This window comes from Zeus faber, assembly GCF_960531495.2.
Source record: "Zeus faber genome assembly, chromosome: 12".
Taxonomy (NCBI): Eukaryota; Metazoa; Chordata; class Actinopteri; order Zeiformes; family Zeidae; genus Zeus; species Zeus faber.
The window spans coordinates 24,248,289-24,266,634 of record NC_137196.1 but is presented as its reverse complement, the minus strand read 5'-3'; the positions used below and the strand labels follow the sequence as shown (position 1 = coordinate 24,266,634).

The following is an 18,346-nucleotide window of genomic DNA, read 5'->3' as shown; positions in this document are numbered from 1 at the left end:
TAAAGTTTCTGTCCAAGCTGTCTTTATTTATTTAAGACTTTACAGTAGATATATTTATCTTGTTACAAAAATAGAATATGGCTGTTATATTTCATCATCGTAGAAAACATCCATGGGATAAACAGCACCTTCAGTGCAAAAAGTTGATTTAAACAAGCTGATTATGTTCATCGACCTGTCAGAAACGCCTGCGAGCACCCTTTGATTTTACTCGACTGTGGGGGAAACGAAACGTAGAGAGAGCACCGTCAAACAGAGTTCACACAGACTTCCACACCACATCCCCCGTCAGATTGAGCCGTGTAAAAAAAAAAGAAAAGAAAAAGAAAAGAAATATAGTGTTAGATGTCAGTGTTTTCGAAATGTTTTTTTCTTTTATTGTACAAGACACTTTGACATGGTGGAGATAAAAAATAGGAGATCTTAAAAAGTACCTTATATACCTGAAATACTAAGCACCGGAGAATTTAGGAGAGAGGTGGGGAACTGTGATTGGTGAGAAACTGAAGACTGTTCAGGTTGCAGGGAGTTGATGATGAAAACAGTTGTTGACTTGTCAACGTGAGTTGACAAAATTCGACAAAGCGAGTTACAAAAGAGGATGACGTGAGACAGTGGATGATGTTGACTTTCAAAAACGGCATTGGTCAGACTTTTGAACAAATAATGACACGGATGATTTAATAATCGTCGTCATCGTCATCATCGTCATCGTCGTCGTCGTCGTCGTCATCGTCGTCGTCGTCATCGTCATCATCATCGTCGTCGTCGTCATCGTCGTCATCATCGTCATCCTCATCATCATCATCATCATCATCATCGTCGTCGTCGTCGTCGTCGTCATCGTCATCATCATCGTCGTCGTCATCATCGTCATCATCGTCGTCATCGTCATCGTCGTCATCATCATCATCGTCATCATCATCATCATCGTCGTCATCATCATCATCATCGTCGTCATCATCGTCATCATCATCGGGATCGATTTCCCCCGACAGAGCGTCTTCTATCCAGTCCTCCAGCTCGTCGACGGACGGCATGTCATCACCGTCGTCCATGTCCATCCACACGCTGTCAGCCTGAGGAGGAGCAGCACAGGGCGAGTCAGCCAGGAGCGAGCTTCCACCCGCTTCCACCCAAACAGCTTTTACCGCCCGGCCGCAGCTCTGCGCCCCATGTACACCCAAAGACTACACCGCCCATCTTCCCTCCTGCCTCAGGAGCCTGCTCTCCCTCACGCAGGGACCGCCCGTCGGTCAGAGTCTATTCTAAAATGTGAAGTGGCCCCAAGCGCATAGGGTGTCACTCGTTCAAAGAGAGATTAAAATTAAGATCAAGCAAACAGACTTTTAAAATGTTGCAAACCCCGAGACATTCAACGCAGCATTACTCACATCATCAGTGTCAACAACACCAATCTGCGGGGAGGACAGGTCGATTCCAAAGGTCTTCTCCCAATGTGGGACGAGCTGAGAAAAAGAAAGTTAAAAATAGAGTCAACCTTTCTACATCCCTGTTATATGTCAAATGTTGAATATGAGGATTGTGTTTTTCTTGATGTTGTTTCTATTGTTTCTCCAGATTTAATAACAATTATGGATAAAAGAAAATTTGCATAATGTTCACATGCGTACCAGGGGGAAATCGTCAGGGTCAATCCAGACAATGCTGAGGTCGGGGTTATCTGTGTTGTCCTCCGCAACCTGCTTCAGGATCTCCAGGAATTCAAAACCATCTGGGGGTGAAAAATCAAATGTCCTCTTTGAGACGGAAAGCAGTGTTGGAGACTTGCTGGCACTCACCACACAATCACTTATGTCTTGGCTGATTTCCCCTCAAAATCCTCCTTTACCTGGATCACTCTCCTCTGCGAAAGCGATGATGTGTTCCCCATCAATGTCATCGTCCTGGAGAGAGATGGTGCAAAAGCGGACGAAACGCTTAATCTTTTGAGTGTTTTCGGGGGGAAGCGCCAATTATTTTTGGAAGTTGCAAATGGAACAACGCTTTATTCATGGTATCCAAGTGAAGGATTGACTTATAAGAAATCCGTATCGGCTGTGGGATGGATTTCCTTCTAGTGCCTCAGCAAGGGAGCTTACCCAGATCTCATACATGTTGTGGGGTTGCAGCTTCCTCAGGGTTGGTCTTCAGAGATGCAGGGAAATGAGACATTGCGTTGTGTTAAGAGGCGTTTTTTGTTTTTTTTGTTTTGTTTTTTGGTGATCAAGAATATTCAGTGCTTAGTAAATGACATGCCGCTCCGGAAGAGCGTCCGCAGGCTTCACCTGTCGTTATCCTCGATGAATTCCACCAGCTCCTTCTCAGAGTAGGGCTTTCCGGGGATGAGGACCGGGTCCTCCATGAAGGGTTCGTAGAAGTCCACCTCGTTTATCTTCAGCTCCAGACTCTTGGCAACCTGCACCACAAGGCATGGACCAAATAATTTGTTCCCCCTGGACAAGGTCTACATTCCTCTGTCCTATCAAGATAATTATATATTCTTGCATTATTTTTTCGTGTTACTTAGGAACTCAGAATCAGTTCTGGTTTTGGTGGTGATTACATTTGAAATAAAATTCTACTGGCCTCTACAATTGGCTTGTGAAAATCAATATCAGTTTTAAATGTGCTGGAAAGTCAAATTGTCCCAATGAATTGTGTTGGAGTCTTCCTCGGGCGAACATGTTGGGTCGTTTTGTGCTTTTTTTTCACCTTAGCGTTGAACGTTGCGAAGAACATGATGTTGGGATGGAACTCCTCGGCAGCATCAGCAAAAGCCAGAAAATCTGAAACGTTACAGGCATCCATCAAGCTGTTTCGGAGGATCATGCCCCGCGTGACACGTCTGAGGAGGCAGACGTGTCGCTATCATCGTCGACGTATCTCTCGGGAACCTCGGGCGGAACGCATTTAAGGTTCTAAGCTTATCGCACATGAGCATTTATTTTACGATACAATCCAACTGAGTAAAAACAAATACGGTTGGGTCGCCTTATATGAACTGAACGTAGACAGCGGTGATAGAAGGCCACCCATCTCAACTGAAACGAATGTGGGAGCCTTTTTTGAATTTAAAGTCGCAATTCATAAGAGCATCTGTGTGAGGTGAATTACACTGCAAGGCCGAAAATTCCATTTCAAACGGGAAAAATAGCTTCCAACATCAGAGGAGGGTTTACCCCGGTCTTTGCTCTAAGGCACAGTCACTTTCCTCTCTCGAAACGATGCCTTTGTCGATTGTTTCGTCTTTCACTCTCGGCCACTTGAGGCGGTGGGCGTATTTTTCCAGAGGCTCCTGTTCCCATTTGGCATGTCATCAGTTTACCGACCACAACCGGCTACGCTACTTTATCAAATCCACGGAGGCCGTCTTCCACCTCCCGCACGTAATCCCATCTTGGCATTCTCGCCGTGAAAGGCGGACCCCTCCACCAACAATAGAAACAGCATAAAGGGGAGCGCATGCATGACGCAAATACATTGACGATACATTTCTCTGATACATTTTTGTTTCTTGTAAAGCGGCAACTGAGAAAGGTGATACGGGATTAATAATGTCACGGATTACCACTGCAACTATGCAACCACGCAGCTATGAACACAAAAAAAACAAGATGTCTCTCAATCTGTTCAACTAAAATGTTTCATGCTATCACTGTGCAGATTCTTACGTTCTGACTTGTGACTCTTAAAGTAGCCCACCAGTTTGATGTCCTCTTCCACGTTGTGGAAGGCCTTCAGCTCCCGCTGGTTGTCAATAATTTCCACTGGGTCCTCGAGCACCTAGAGGAAAGATGGAAAGCCACTGAGAACAGGGTATACAGCAGATTGCAAAAAGACAGGGTAAGATGCATGTGGGATATCTGGAGGAGATCGAATGTGGAATTTAAACACTTTGCTTTGCAAGATAATGCAGGCTATTGACTGGGAGACTATATCCTCACGAACATCAAAGATGTACTCCACAAGGGTGTCCGCTGCAAGTTCCCCGTCGTATTCTATGACTTCATCGTCAGTGAAGATATAGATGCTGTCGGCCTCATCAAGGTCTAAAAAAAAAAGAAACACAAGATAAAACTTACATTGGCCTGGGGTTCACCAGGGGTCCTCCTTGTGCATTGGTTATTTCCCTCGCGTTAACGTTAGGATGTGACTTATAGCAGTGATTCTCAACCATTTTCATATCAAGGACCCTCAATTGGTCACACATGAGGCCCCCACGGACTCCATTGGATAAGAGTCTGTCTCTGGGAACCCGATCCGAGAGGATTTTGTATTGTCGGATGTGATTTAGTTCAAACTTCCATACCTGTCCATACTAAAGTAGGGGGATAACAGTGAAACTATAATCAAAACTAAAATCAGATGTCATTCATGCACATTATCTAATGTTGCTAATGTCTTGTGAATTCAATAATGGGGAAGTTTAACTTTAAATTACTCATTATCGATATTTTGCTGGACCCCCTGAAATCTCTTGAAGGACCCTCTGGGGGGTCCCTGGACCACACGTTGAGAACTACTGACCTATAGCAACACAAAGTTTCCCATCTATACACATTTGAAGCACAAATGTAGAAGGCACTGTACCATCAAGGACCGAAGTCCCTCAGTTTAGACGGGACAGATGCTTTGCATTGAAAGACACTCGTCCTCAACTTCATACTGTGACTCGCAACGGTGACACCTGCAAGTTTGATTTTGACTCAAATCCCAAAATGTCTGCGTGAAAATGAGTATCGTTTTGAATTTACCCAATTTCTTTGCAACAATCTTATCCTTCTTCTCATCAATGAGACCGAATCCAATATCCTCATCATCGAATTCATCGAGGACCTGGGCTGCGAGCTGTGAAGTGAATGATATTAGGGTCACACATCTGAAGACATTCCGACGTTGCGTCAGCTCAGCAATAAAATCCTTCTCACATTTAAAGACGCAATCACTAACATTGGACAAATAGCAAAGTACAAACCAAACCAAGGTTACCAAATGTGATGCTCCCCCCTCCACGAGGCTTCTTGGCCTTTGTGGCAGAGGGGTCATTCGGTCGCTGAATGTTTGTTCATGCTTGCGCAAACTAAGGTTTTGGGGGATATAAGTGATGGATTTAGCGGAGGCCGACAGGGTCCGGAGGCCGAGGGGCATTTCCTCTGAAACAGAGAGTTTGGACCGGACTGCTTGTTTCGAGAGCTTGAGATCTATATCTGCAGCTATTGAGGTGACGTTTGCGAAACGAGCGGATAAAAATATTACCGATCGCCCCTTTGAATCTATTTAACCTGGGAATACACGGGTGTGAAACCCATGTTTACATCCTCACCTGCGACATCCAGTGACTGTTTACATTGGGATATACACGTACAAACAAAGTCGTTTCACTCGGTAGTTTCATTACCATAAAAGCCTGACATTACCAGAGCGCTGCTTGTGCACTTTCTAAATCCGTATGAAACTTGAACCTTTTGACTGACAGTTGGTTCCACCAATGTTGATACTGCACTCACAGCCAGACTGCATGGAGGGGCAACAGGGTGCTGCCGCTGAGTGTCTCAGTGTAGCGGTGTTTGGATGGCAACAGGTGCACACGCGTGTACACGCACACACGCGCACATGCACGCACACGCGCGTGCATGCGCTTGATACACGCGCTCACACATCAGTGTCAAGGACAATCATCAGTCAGCAACTGTTTTTTTTCCGACGTAGGCGCAAATAGTCGACTAACAAGGCTATCCATGCAGAGATGATTGAGGAGGAACCCCGACGTGCGAGCCAGAAATTGTTCACATTTGAATAAAGTGCCACCTTTAGGTATGTAATTATAAAACCATACTTAAACAGCACTTCAGACTAACTGTTAGTACGCTGGGAGCACCAGATCAGGGAGCTGCTACTGAATTAGGCCATCAGGTCATGTTGCCGTTCAAATAAAAGTATAATACGTGTGTAAACATCAACTACTGACTATAAAGCTTAATATAAATATGTCTTCAAAGAAGGTGTGCAAATCTGGGTCAGTTTGTGCACCAATACATTCTAAAATTAAAGGCATTTAAATGGCATTAAAGAAGCTTTCTATGTTTCTATCTGTCTATCGATGACTATCAATAACAGGAAGTGGTTCCATGCCGTCCAAATCGTTAAGACTTGAAAAAATATATATATATCTGATCCGCACGCACACAGTTCCAATCTTTTTCAATGAAATTCATATCTTAATATCACACCAAAAACAAATGATAAAAGAATCCAATATTTTATTTATCTGTTTACACCATAAACTATATTTCATACTTTGGGTTTGTCATCACCTGGGCAGAAAAAAAAAAGCTTGAACCATTGTGGCTTGGAAAGCGCCAATAATAGCTCCTATCAGGTGTAAATCTGAATTCATTTATCAAGAGCAACACAACCCTTCAGGGAACTCAAGCCACCACAAAAAAGCGGCGCGGGGTAAATATAGCACCAGCAACAAGCCTGCACAGGGACTATTTTGGCAGGGTGGCGGTGACGCCGAGCTCTCTGGGATCCGCTGACAAGTACAGTACTGCAGCCGTCAGTCAGACTGCAGTGCTGACCAGACACTACTGCAGCCAGAGCCCCCCTGGAGGGCTCCTCCCTGCCCCTGCCGATGGGTAGAGAGGAGCCCTGGTGCCCTGGTGCCCTGGTGCCCTGATCAGATGTGTGCAGGCCTCAGTCACCCGAGCCCTCTGGGACTGTAACTGTGCTAAACGGCTGGGCAAATCATTTTTATTTAATATTTCTGCCCATCTCTCCGTTTACTTACTCCCTTTTACACCTTTTTTTCTCGTCTACTGCAGCACAAAATAACTCCACCTTTAGTTCTGCTCCAGTTTTCTTTAGTACTTAAGACAATATTAGCTTAAGCAATAGGAGCTTAAGACAATATTTGTTTGGTGTTTTCAGCATTCAGTAAACATTTAGACTTTGTTCCTATTAGACACACTCCAGATAAACTCTGATAAGTGATTATCAAATTTTCGGTTTTAATTCCAATATTTGTCTTACTGGTAATGCCCAGTTTTTTTATGCTTGATTTATTTACAGCACATTATAAAACGGAAAGACCAAATTAACTTAAATCCGAAGGGTCACGATCTTTAACTATGTGACTTGGTGTACATAGCGCAGTACATACTTAAATCCTTAGCTCTGTAACGGGGACCTCTGGCTTTCAGAATCATCAACATTCCTCCGATGGTGCCATATCATTTTCCTCGAAGATGAAGTAATAGCTCTCAAATGTTGTGTGTCTCAGTAGTATACTGCTCATTAGGTCTTAGGGTTGGGGTATGGGCGTTTTAAATAATGTGGGGCTGCAGCTTCATGAAGCGTTCGGCAGCAATACACGACTTGCATTCCTTCCTGGGGCGTATCACATCGAGCCCCATCAGCAAGTATTGAAACACCAAGCAGAATTTAGATGATGTGGTAATTAAGGCCGTTAACAATAATAATAATAGCAATACATTAATAGCAAGGATCTAAGTTTCAGGAAAAAAAAGGAAATGCAACTCCCTCACACCGGGAGTCGGAGCTATTGCTGTGATAGCCGTAGGTGTTCTAATTGAGGTGAGAATATTAGAATAGCATCTACATCTCCACCGTACACACCACCACCACCACCACACCATCTAAATAATCATAGTCACCAATAACACTCCCTCGACCAGCGCATGCAAATATGCACACCAGCATGTGCAAACACTCACTCACTCACACACACACACACACACACACACACACACACACACACACACACACACGCATGCATGCATGTACACATCGTATGTGATTTTTGATCTTTGTGCTGTTCTTGCTGAAGACCTTCTGACCCTTTGAGAGATTAAGCAATGTGATCCTGTGTCTTCCCGACTCTGCCAGTTGCTTCGTGTGGATTCTGCCTTGCAAACACAAGCCACCGCGGGCTCACGGAACATTTATCTGCGGCTCGCCTATCAGCATTTCTGATTATAGCCGAGGTTTTTGGTAGCTGCGCTTGTATAAAATGACCGCACATAATACAACTCAAATAATGCAAACAATATTGGTGTCCTGGTGCCAAAATACCCCCCCTGTAGCCACTCCCCCATGCCTTATCTGGAAATGAGAACAACATGGCTGGCAAAATATGTAAATAATATATATGTTTCAATGACCAACACCAATTCCTCTATTTTCCTCTATTGAAAACATCCAGAATAGCATTTTAATGGTATCTGCACTGCTGTAGGTAGTGTCGGTTTATAATACACACATTTTATAACATAAAACACTTTTTCTGGGTAAGCGTATCAAACTGCCGATACACCATATGTTTGTGGTATGACCTGCCATATTTCCTTATTAATGAAATAGGAAAGCTCTACTCTGTCCCCAGTGATGCCCTCCCCATAGATCCTCTGCCCAACCCACCTCAAGGGCCATCTCCTCGTACTGAAACTGTTTCTGGGCGACGCGGCTGGTTCCGGGATGCTCATGGTAGTACACCACCATCACATCATACTTCTTCATCACGGACTTATAGTTTTTGGCATTCAGGTCATGGACGCGATCCTTGCCATCATACTCCGGGAAGTCCAAGCCATCTTTGCCCCATGACAGTCCACCAAAGGACAGTAGAACTGCCACAAGCACCCAGCTCCACTTCATGGTTCCTTGGTGGGATCGCAAGACGCGTAGATGTGTTTGCGCTTTCAGAGGTAAATGAAGGAAAGACAGCCAAAATTATGAAGAAGCACTTCCAATCCGCGTCACCCAGAAGAGAACAAGACCAACTCCTGAACCAGCCTTATTAAAAAACCCCACATGGGCAAGTGGCAGTGGGGCACAACGTGCAAGAGGGGCAGGGCTAAATTAGACGTATGTGTGTGTGTGTGTGTGTGTGTGTGTGTGTGTGTGTGTGTGCCTGCGTGCGTGCGTGCGTGCGTGCGTGCGTGCGTGCGTGCGTGCGTGCGTGCGTGCGTGCGTGCGTGCGTGCGTGGTGGAATTGAGGATCGGGAGGATGAGTTGGTGGGGTGGGCAAGGAGGCCATTGGGTGTGTGTGGTACATAGTCAAAGTGGGTGGAGTCAAGAGATGGTGAACAACCTAAACCCCCCATCTCCTGACACATGACATGGGGAGACAGGGAAGAGTGTGGAGAGAACTTGAGAGGGAAGAGAAAGCGAGAGAGAGAGAGAGAGAGAGGAAGTTAGAGGGAGGGAACACATGAGAGTAGGGGGCATTGGATGGTGGGTGTCAGACAAAAAAAAATTGGTTGAATCTTTTCTCGAGGAGTGAGTCCAATTCAGAAAGAACGGGGACGAATGCAGAGCTGCGTATACACATCAATACGAGACACTCTTTTCCCATATAAAGCGTAGATGGGGGCTCAGACCTCGGCTAAAAATAATAGATGTCGGACAGCAAAGTGCTTTTTGGGAGGGGTTGCTGGTGTCTAATTTGCTGCTGCTGGCAGTGGCGTAGCGCTAGAATGCGGCACTAGGTCACCCAGGGACAAGTAGGAGAAGGAAGAGGGTGGCGCAGCGGCTAAGGATTCATGAGACATGAGTACAGGTGTCAATACACGTAAGGCCCAATAACCCTGAGCAGAGAAAAATTGAGTTTGTCAATTTCTTTTTAAAGTTCCTGGAGGTCAGTGTCTCCCCATTCTCAGTCTGAGTTACAGCGTGCACAGCTGTGTGCACAGAGTGTGTGTGTGTGTGTGCATGCGTGTGTGCGTGCGTGTGTGCGTGCGTGCGTGCATGCGTGCGTGCCCATGTATGCTGGTCAACTTGCCTGCAATATTAGTTTACAAATTGAAAGGGGAGCAGTTAGCTATTAATAAAAGCCAGCTACATGATCTCATAGTATCTCCCACCATCGACCTCTCCACTGTATAGCTCGATGTGCAAACCTATGTGATCACCGGAGGGAGATTCTGTTAAAGTGTCTTGGCGCCCGGAGGGAGGGTGAAGACATGGTGTAGGCTACTGTGCAGGGGGGTCGGGGAATCCGAAATAGCCGCCGTCACCGAGGGCGGCGAGTCTGGGCCGTTTGCCTTGCTTTGGCCTCTTGTGCAGCGAATAATGTCACAGAATTAAGAAAACATGATGAGATGATGATGCGAGTCATGTGCAGCACAAGCACAGAAGAAAAGAAGACAACAGCGAGTAACGGAGCGAGAAACTTCTATGTCACCCGATTGCCATTTATAGATCCGCCACCACCACGAGTAGTCAACAAGTTCCAAATTCTAAAATGTCTTTACATGCTTTGCCTCTCAGTGAGTGGGACCATTTTTTTGGAGGAAGCTTAAGAGTCTAGTAATTACCTTGTAAACTGTACTTCCGCCACAAGAGGTCAGGAGCTCAGTAGCGTAGTGCCTGTACGCTTTAAATAAAAGTGCATATGTGTGTATAGGTGTATGTGTGGACGTTAAGTTTGAACTATGCCCTGCACGACCCTCATACTATAATACTGTATTTCAGCAGGATAACGTTTCTAACCTCTGTTTTGACTTGGTTCATAGTAGGAAGGACAATAGGGGGCGCTAGTTTACGTCGGCAGGAAAGACGGGTGGTTAAAAAAAAAAAAGCGTGCAAATCCGACTCTATGCAGTTGGATGGAGCTGGGGGTGAACACTTTGTCATGGGGGGCTGGGTGTGCGCGTCCAAAGATCCGTGAAAACGCGTGCGGCGCGTCCAGCGCTGCGGGAGGGTCCCGCGCTGCATTCAACCTGAGATGGCGATCGGAAAAGCCACACTTTCTAATCTGGAATACTTACAACGCTTTCTAACCATACTTAGCCACGTCTGAATTTCGGCGCGTATCTAGACTACCGTCGAAGTACCCAGCTTGCCAAGCAAACGCACGCACACGCACACACACACACGCACACACACACACGCACGCCTTTGCCGCGGGCGTCTATGTTTCCCGATCAGGGGCTACGCATCACATGCTCGGAGGTGGGCGCTGTTGACTTGGAAATACTAAATTCCGACTCTGACGTGAAGGCAGCGGCCGGTCCCGTGCTTGTGGTAAGCGGTCGCCTTTCATAACTACCCGCAAACCGGAACAAGAAACAAGTAAGAAACCCACCGTGGTCGCTACCGACAAGCAGATATATAAATGTATATGAGTATATATATATATATATATATATATGTGTGTATATATGTATAATTACATTGTACAAACTGCTGTAGAGCGAGAGAAATACAGGTTTTAGGAAGAGAACAAAAAGCCTCGCGTGTTAAAACTCGGGAGACATTTTGAGCGTCACAGCAGCCAGACGCGGGGCTCAGGTTTGGGATTTGACACGATGAATTAAAATGTCGATGAATTAAAATGTCGATGAATTTAAATGTGGATGAATCAAAATGTCGATCAATTAAAATGTCGATCAATTAAAATGTTGATGAATAACAATGTGGATTCCCCTTTACTGCAGTTGACGGTGACGCGCTTAAGAAGAGGAAGAAGGAGAAGGTGAAGCTTTGTTTTGCTTGTTTCTTTTTTCTTTAATAATATAACCACTATTTGATTGTTTTCTATTCATGTAAAGCACTTTGAGTTGCATGTTTGGTATGAATAGTTAGTTAGAATAGTAATTATTGTTATTGTTATTATTATCATTGTTATATTGTTATTATTTTTTTATTGTTATTATTATTATTATTATTATTATTAGTAGTAGTAGTAGTAGTAGTAGTAGTAGTAGTGGTGGTGGTGGTGGTGGTGGTGGTGGTGGTGGTGGTGGTGGTGGTGGTGGTGGTGGTGGTGGTGGTGGTGGTAGTAGTAGTAGTAGTAGTATTATTGGTATTATTATTAGTAGTAGTAGTGGTATAGACCATTAAAAACTTATTCTCTACACTCACATTTAGGGCTCTAGGACATGCTCTAGGACATGATATCATATCTAACCGATATGATATAATATCTAACTGATATGAGATAATATCTAACTGACATTATATAATATCCAATTGATAAAACATAATATATAACTGTTATGATATAATATATAATTGATATAACATATAACACTCTATGTAGATATGTTTATAACATATAGATATGTTTATAACATATAGATATGTTCATATATATATTTCTATATAAATATGTTTCTTAGTAATTATTATATGTTGTATGTAAATATGTTGTATGTAGATTTGGAGCTGTAACAAAAGTAATTTCCCCCTCGGATTATTAAAGTATTTCTGATTGTGATTATGATTCTTATAATATATAACTGTTATGATATAATATCTGATTGATATAACATAATATATAAGTGATATGAAATATAATTTATAACTGATATGATATAATATTTAACTGATATGTGATATCTGAGTGATATGAAGCCCCACAGCTGTTCTTACCTCCAGGATCATATTACTAGTATGACAGCATCAGTAACCTCGTCCACATAAAGCCTGATGGATACACACACACCTTTCCAGATCGACAACAGAGTTTCACAGAGATGTGTTCAAAATGAAGAAGGGACATTCGTTCATTAATTTCAACATGAGTTTCACAAGACACACTTAAAAACCAACGCTGCCATTCCTGTGTTGTTAAAATATACTCTGGAAGTAATTATTGGAACTTGTTTTCAGATGGCAGTAGCCCTGGCCGACAGGGCTATTGGTGCAGTCATTGGATCATCTGTTGCAGATGCTGCAGGTATGATCTGGAATTTACATGTTACTACAACTTTAGTACTACATCGTTCATTTTAAAGACAATTTATGGATTTTTTTCACTGTGAAGATATTCATATCAAGTCTTCAGGATGAAAAAAAAACCATGTAGATTATAGGTTCCCTGTTGTTGGAATTGTAATAACGTGAGCAATCCTCCCACTGCAGCACAGCCGCTCCACTGGGTGTATGACCTGCAGAAGCTGACGGCCCTCCTGAGCCAGGATCCCCACCCAGAGTTTCGTCCTGAGTCTGCCAATCCATTCTACAGGCGGGAGACGGGGAACCAGAGTTGCTATGGAGACCAGGCATACGTCCTGCTGGAGTCCCTGTCAGAATGCGGAGGTAGGCATCAATCAAAATCACTCAATCACTAGTTTCGGTGTTAGAGAAAGAGGAACAATGAAGATTCTCCCAGAGTTGACTTTTCTGTTGAATATGTTCTGGGCATAAACTTGATCTCTTCTGATTTATTTCTTTAATTACACTTTGGTTGTTGTATTGTAGCATTTTACCCAAGACCCTCCTTCACCGTTAAGCAGGAGGTTACTTAAAGTGACGTGAGAAACCCGGAGGGCATGTCCCAGAACACCATCAGCAGAACACTCGACGAGAACTCAATAAGATCTCAATAAGAACTCAATAAGAACTCAACAAGATCTCAACAAGATCTCAATAAGAACTCAATAAGAACTCAATAGGAGCACGGCGGTGAAAGATGCACGAACGTGACAACGAGAGAAGGCGTCAGAGGCTTTGTTTTACAGAGATGGGAAAAAGAAAAAAAGAAAAAAATAGTGAAATCAAACTCAAACATTGCCATTTATTGACAGTACCTGTACTTCCTCAAATAGTGACCGGGGCTTCTATTTGCCTCACCTTCCGTCTGGGTGCTGTGCTCCTCAAAAGAAATACTTATAAACGTGCATTCTTCATTTTGGTTCGGAGACACTCTATCCGTTACGCGATCCACTTTTCTCATCCAAGGCGGAACGTCCCTTAGTTTGGTTTAAAATGTTCTGTTCATACGAGTAGAAACAAACGTCAACAACAGATCTGAAATAAAAAACGCAGGAAAACCAACAGGGGGGGATCGGCACCGGAGGCGCCTGGTTTACCTGCTCATATTTGAGTAAACACGGTGTATGGAAAACACGCTCTGAATGCTGGGGCTCCAGAAAAACAAGCTCGACCCGGGAAAAGGAGGTGGAGGGACTCGGAAAGGGAGGTTGAAGTCCGTCCCCTGCCCTGGCTCAACGGTATTTGGAGCGATCGCGAACCCTGAGCTCTCAGAATGAGAGAAAGACGAACAACCCAGATCGCCCTCAGGGGCTTGCGCGGGAACACCACAAGAATCCAGATCACCGCGTCAATTTGTTCTCATCTTGTTCTGAACACGTCTTTTTGGTCCAAAACTTCTCCTTCTTTTTAAGTGTACCTACACTTTTAGGGCGCTGTTGAATTAAAGGTGCCGGTTTGCACAGCAGCCCAGTCAGATTCGCAGAGTGTGGCTGGTGCCAGGATGTCGTACCGTTATTAAAGCTCTCGCTCTGTCCTCCCGTTCGACCAGGTCTGGATGTCGACGATTTGAAGAAACGCACATTGAAATCCTTTGGCCCGGGGTCCGAGTACGACACGCCCATCAATGATCCTTACAGGGAAAAAGGAGGTGAGAAGTCCTCGCAAAAACAGGCTGGGAACATATTCACCAAGTCGACAAAAGGATGTTTAGAGCGGAATACGAACACATTAAAATGGAATATATCACATACCGACACAGGAAATGACTGAGGAACCGTGACACCAAAATGTTCTGTCCTTAAAATGTAGAAACATCAGATAAAGAAATGTAAGCGAGATGATGTTTCCAAACTAGGGCCAAGGCCACAACTGCCGATCGAGGGACCCTGGAGACATGCCAGTTTGAAGAGCTTCCTCAAGAACGTGGACGCGGGAAAAGAGGAGACGGGTAAAACGCGGTGACTCCGGCAAACCCATGACCATCGCAGCGCATTTGTATTTTTACTCAAGCCACGTATTGCATGTCTGCCCTTTAGGTTGCGACACAGACTGCCAGGTGGACGGGGTCGCAAAGCTGGCTCCCATCGTGGCTTTCTATGCGGGGAAGCCCGAGATGCTGGCGAAGGTTGAGGACGCCGTCCGCGTCACCCAGAATAACGATGCCTGCGTGGCCGAGACCCTGGCAGCCGCCAGGTTGGTCCACGCACTAGCGATCCCTATTTAGCCGTTTATACTGTAAGTGCATAATCTGCATCTTAGAGTGTTGCAAATGACAAACTAGTGTTTAGAGATAAAAGATAAAGGTACTTTATTAATCCCCAAAGGGAAATTCCAGAATGCAATTCCAGTTTCATGTCGTTCTGTATTCAGAATGTTGCCCAATGAACATTTGAGTGGAGTTTGACCTTGTCAATTGCTGTTAAACTTGAACTAATTTGCTCCACACAGAAGCGATCATTTCAAAGATAAAACAGAACTATTATTCTGACAATGCTCAATGGAAACACATTTGGAGTAAACCAAAAAAAGCTCCGGCATGCATTTTATATTTGTCATGGCGTTTCATAAACCTTCCACAGTTATAAAACCATATAAATAAACTATATTGAGTCCAGTTTGAGGTAGATAGAGCTGACATCTTCAGCTAAAACCACTGAGTTCCACTGATTAAACCATTTACTTAAAGAATGTGACCAAAGTAAATTTTACCCAGGCCTGTGGAGAGTTGTTTTTTTCAAGATATGCTGTTTTTTTTCCTTAATCCTTTGCCTCCACTTGCTTTGCATATGTGTGTATTTTTGCTGTTTTTGTTTGCCTTTTCACGTGAAGTGGATTGAGTCACGCATGTATGAAAGACGCTACACGATTTAAATTCATTTGACTTGATGGTAAGTGTTGATAATTGGTGATGGGAGCGATGAGGTCGACACCAGAATCCGTCACTGAGTACACGTGGAATTGCTTTCCAGGATTTTGGAGCACTTCATCCTGAATGGAGCCGATCCAAAAGCGCTGGACGCGGTGCTTGACCAGCTGAGTGACCCCAAGAGGAAACAGCCCCAGGAGCTGGACAAAGCTGTGGTCGGTATGTGAGGCCCTGGTCTCTTAGACCGTCTCTTATCTGCACGGGAAACCTTTGCACTGTTAAATATTTACACTGTTATTTGCATTTTAACATCGGAGTGTGTATACTATGTATCAGTTGACTGGGACCTCTAACCCTAACGTTGAACTAAATTCTTAAAATCAATTATTGTTTTCAGGGCACATCCACCAGGTGAAGAACAATTTATCTAAGACTCCCCAGGATCTTATCCCTGCTGTGTTCCCAAACACATGAGGTAAACAGAATACTGTAAACGTCACTTGACAATAGTAGTAGTCCTTTCTCGATAACAGAATTGTTTTGTTCCAAGTGCACGTAGCAATTGCAGAACACCATAGTAGGGGAAATACATTTCAGATATTCCCTCATTCCAACCACACCCCAACATTGTGTTGCTGCAGGTTTGCCTGGTGCTTTCCAAGCCGCTCTGCACGGCGTCCTGACAGCCACACACTATGAACAGGCTGTGAGGGACACCATGAGCTGCGGGGGATGCACCTGCAGCAGAGCCTCCTTCATTGGGGCCTGTCTTGGCGCTCAGGTTTGTGTGTGTGTGCGTGCGTGCGTGTGTGGTCAATTTAAATCTTCATCGTTAAAATTTATTTAAAATAACCGTTTTACCCTTAAATTTTACTCTTACTTGATAATAATAATAATAATAATAATAATAATAATAATAATAATAATAATAATAATGATAATAATAATAAATACATATAGCTGCGGGCAGCAATACACAGCGTCAAGTTTCGTTGTTTTAGGTACGTATTACAGTTTTCCGGGTTCTGTGAAACGTAGCACAAGTTAGAAAAGTCACAAACACCGTGGACTTACGTCCGGACCAATCAACGCGCACTTACGTAACTGCATGTTGCTCCTCTGGTGTTCAGTTGAAATATCCCTGAATCTGTGTTTTAAGAATTACGTTTGTTCCTGGATGATTCCGCGACGCAAGTTTTTACAAGTCGCGTCACGTAGAATTACTACCCCAAGTCGATACACTTGTTGCGTGTCATTACTTTATCATAAAAAAATTGAACGTGTCTACTACCTGTAGTCCACAGAGTCCTGCCTCAAGGTGTCTCTGTAGAAGGAAATCACTCCGAGTGGAAGTTCCCAAGTCCAAAGCCATACACACACACGCACACTAGGGTTGGAAATTATGAAATTATGAAATGAAAGTATGAAATTTCACAGTACGGGACAGTATCTACCAAAATACCGCGGTATACGGTATTTCACGGTATTAATGTTTCCCCCTTTGTTTTCTGTCTATTTAATTGTCAATATTTTATATTAAAAAAGAAACAGGTGACATGGTGAAGCCTCTGCGGCGCAGCACATTGGTGCTCTCAAATTCACAGTAGAGGCAAAATAAGACATATATATCAAAATCCAACTTATTTGCAAGGTTGAAGATGTAAACTTTCACTCACCCTCACCTCATGTTGGTGAAATTAAAAAAAATTTTCTTTGTCTTTGTCTATGCTTTTTGTATAGTGACACCGTTCGTTAATGGAAGAATTTAGTACTATAGAGAGAATACAGAGGATCATGTCAACCCCAGTATTGTATGAAACATTTGCTCTTGATCATCGTAGGTTGGTCTTCAGGGGATCCCATCTTCCTGGAGGACCAAGACCCTTCGATATGACTCCCTGCTGCAGCACGCCAGGAAGATTGCGGAGCAGCACCAGTAGAAAACCACGGGTTCAGCATCAGACCGTGCAGCGCCCTGCTGAGCCTTCACAGAGCAGTGAATGACGCTTCCTGCCCAAACTACGACACGACAGGAATTCGATGTATTTGTCTCTGTTTAGGTGCGACATGTGCCGGAACACAATAAAACCCTTTTAAAATTAAACGCTGGATTTCGGGGATTTCACGGCTGAATTTCAGTTTTTCATCCGGGAATGCAGAGGAAATGTGGAAAATATCCATACGTTTCTATGTTTCCTCCCTCCTGAAACTACAAATAATAGCGTCTACTTTGTGTTCACCGTGTAAATACTGTGTAAATACTGTGTATGTACATAGTGACCGCAGGTAACAAAGTACACGTGCTTGTTGTTAAGTAGAACATGTGCAAAAAGTATTTGCACATGTGCATTTTCGGGGATTTTCAACTATAAATCCATAGAAAAGTGATTTATATTTGTTAATTACTATGACACCACTGATATAAATGTATTATTAATTGCAATCAGGATATGCATGAAAATAAGCACTTTATTCCTCATTGTAGGCCCTGTTATATCAGACAACTGGATATGGATAGTACTATTGCTTTAATGCTTTAATACTTTAAATCAATGTTGATGTAGTATTTATCGGTTAACACATTTAAATTAAGTAATGACATTTGATTTTCTTCTGATTTAAAAATTGAACCACTTCCACCACTCTGCATGGAGAATAATTTATAATCGTTAAACTTGCCCATCGGTGCGTCGACCAAACGAAGATTGTCCCAGAGCGGTTCCCGTAGTTCCACCT

General features: G+C 43.6%; 2 protein-coding genes across 5 annotated transcripts; one reads left to right on the top strand and one right to left on the bottom strand.

The window, feature by feature from the left end:
- Positions 1 to 8,829, bottom strand: casq1a (calsequestrin 1a). Its single transcript, XM_080010982.1, has 11 exons — positions 8,443 to 8,829; positions 4,758 to 4,851; positions 3,952 to 4,052; positions 3,675 to 3,786; positions 2,716 to 2,789; positions 2,289 to 2,419; positions 2,103 to 2,148; positions 1,853 to 1,907; positions 1,635 to 1,735; positions 1,395 to 1,469; positions 1 to 1,079 (listed from the first exon to the last, which is right to left on the bottom strand). The coding sequence occupies exons 1-11, from the start codon at positions 8,677 to 8,679 to the stop codon at positions 681 to 683; spliced, it is 1,425 nt and encodes a 474-aa protein (XP_079867108.1). The 5' UTR covers positions 8,680 to 8,829; the 3' UTR covers positions 1 to 680.
- Positions 8,830 to 10,872: 2,043 nt separating this feature from the next.
- Positions 10,873 to 17,722, top strand: LOC307238118 (crystallin J1A-like). 4 transcript variants are annotated; one of them, XM_080010986.1, is made up of 11 exons: positions 10,873 to 11,049; positions 11,463 to 11,500; positions 12,640 to 12,706; positions 12,892 to 13,068; positions 14,294 to 14,392; positions 14,600 to 14,692; positions 14,781 to 14,937; positions 15,714 to 15,829; positions 16,008 to 16,085; positions 16,252 to 16,391; positions 17,452 to 17,722. In XM_080010986.1, exons 3-11 carry the CDS (start codon positions 12,640 to 12,642, stop codon positions 17,548 to 17,550), a joined length of 1,026 nt encoding a protein of 341 aa, XP_079867112.1. In that variant the 5' UTR covers positions 10,873 to 11,049; positions 11,463 to 11,500; the 3' UTR covers positions 17,551 to 17,722. The 4 variants fall into 4 exon arrangements, with proteins under 4 accessions (XP_079867112.1, XP_079867109.1, XP_079867110.1 ...); XM_080010983.1 differs by having other exon boundaries at positions 10,950 to 11,097; XM_080010984.1 differs by lacking the exon at positions 10,873 to 11,049 and adding an exon at positions 11,095 to 11,142.
- Positions 17,723 to 18,346: the final 624 nt, after the last annotated feature.

What these genes read in the sequence shown, in the direction of transcription:
- casq1a (XM_080010982.1), bottom strand. Translation starts at nt 8,679, where the DNA reads ATGAAGTGGAGCTGGGTGCTTGTGGCAGTTCTACTGTCCTTTGGTGGA. An exon ending in ACGAGGAGATGGCCCTTGAG is followed by an intron (nt 4,852 to 8,442) that starts GTGGGTTGGGCA and finishes TTCACTTCACAG; the next exon opens with CTCGCAGCCCAGGTCCTCGA. An exon ending in TAAGAGTCACAAGTCAGAAC is followed by an intron (nt 2,790 to 3,674) that starts GTAAGAATCTGC and finishes GTAACGTTTCAG; the next exon opens with ATTTTCTGGCTTTTGCTGAT.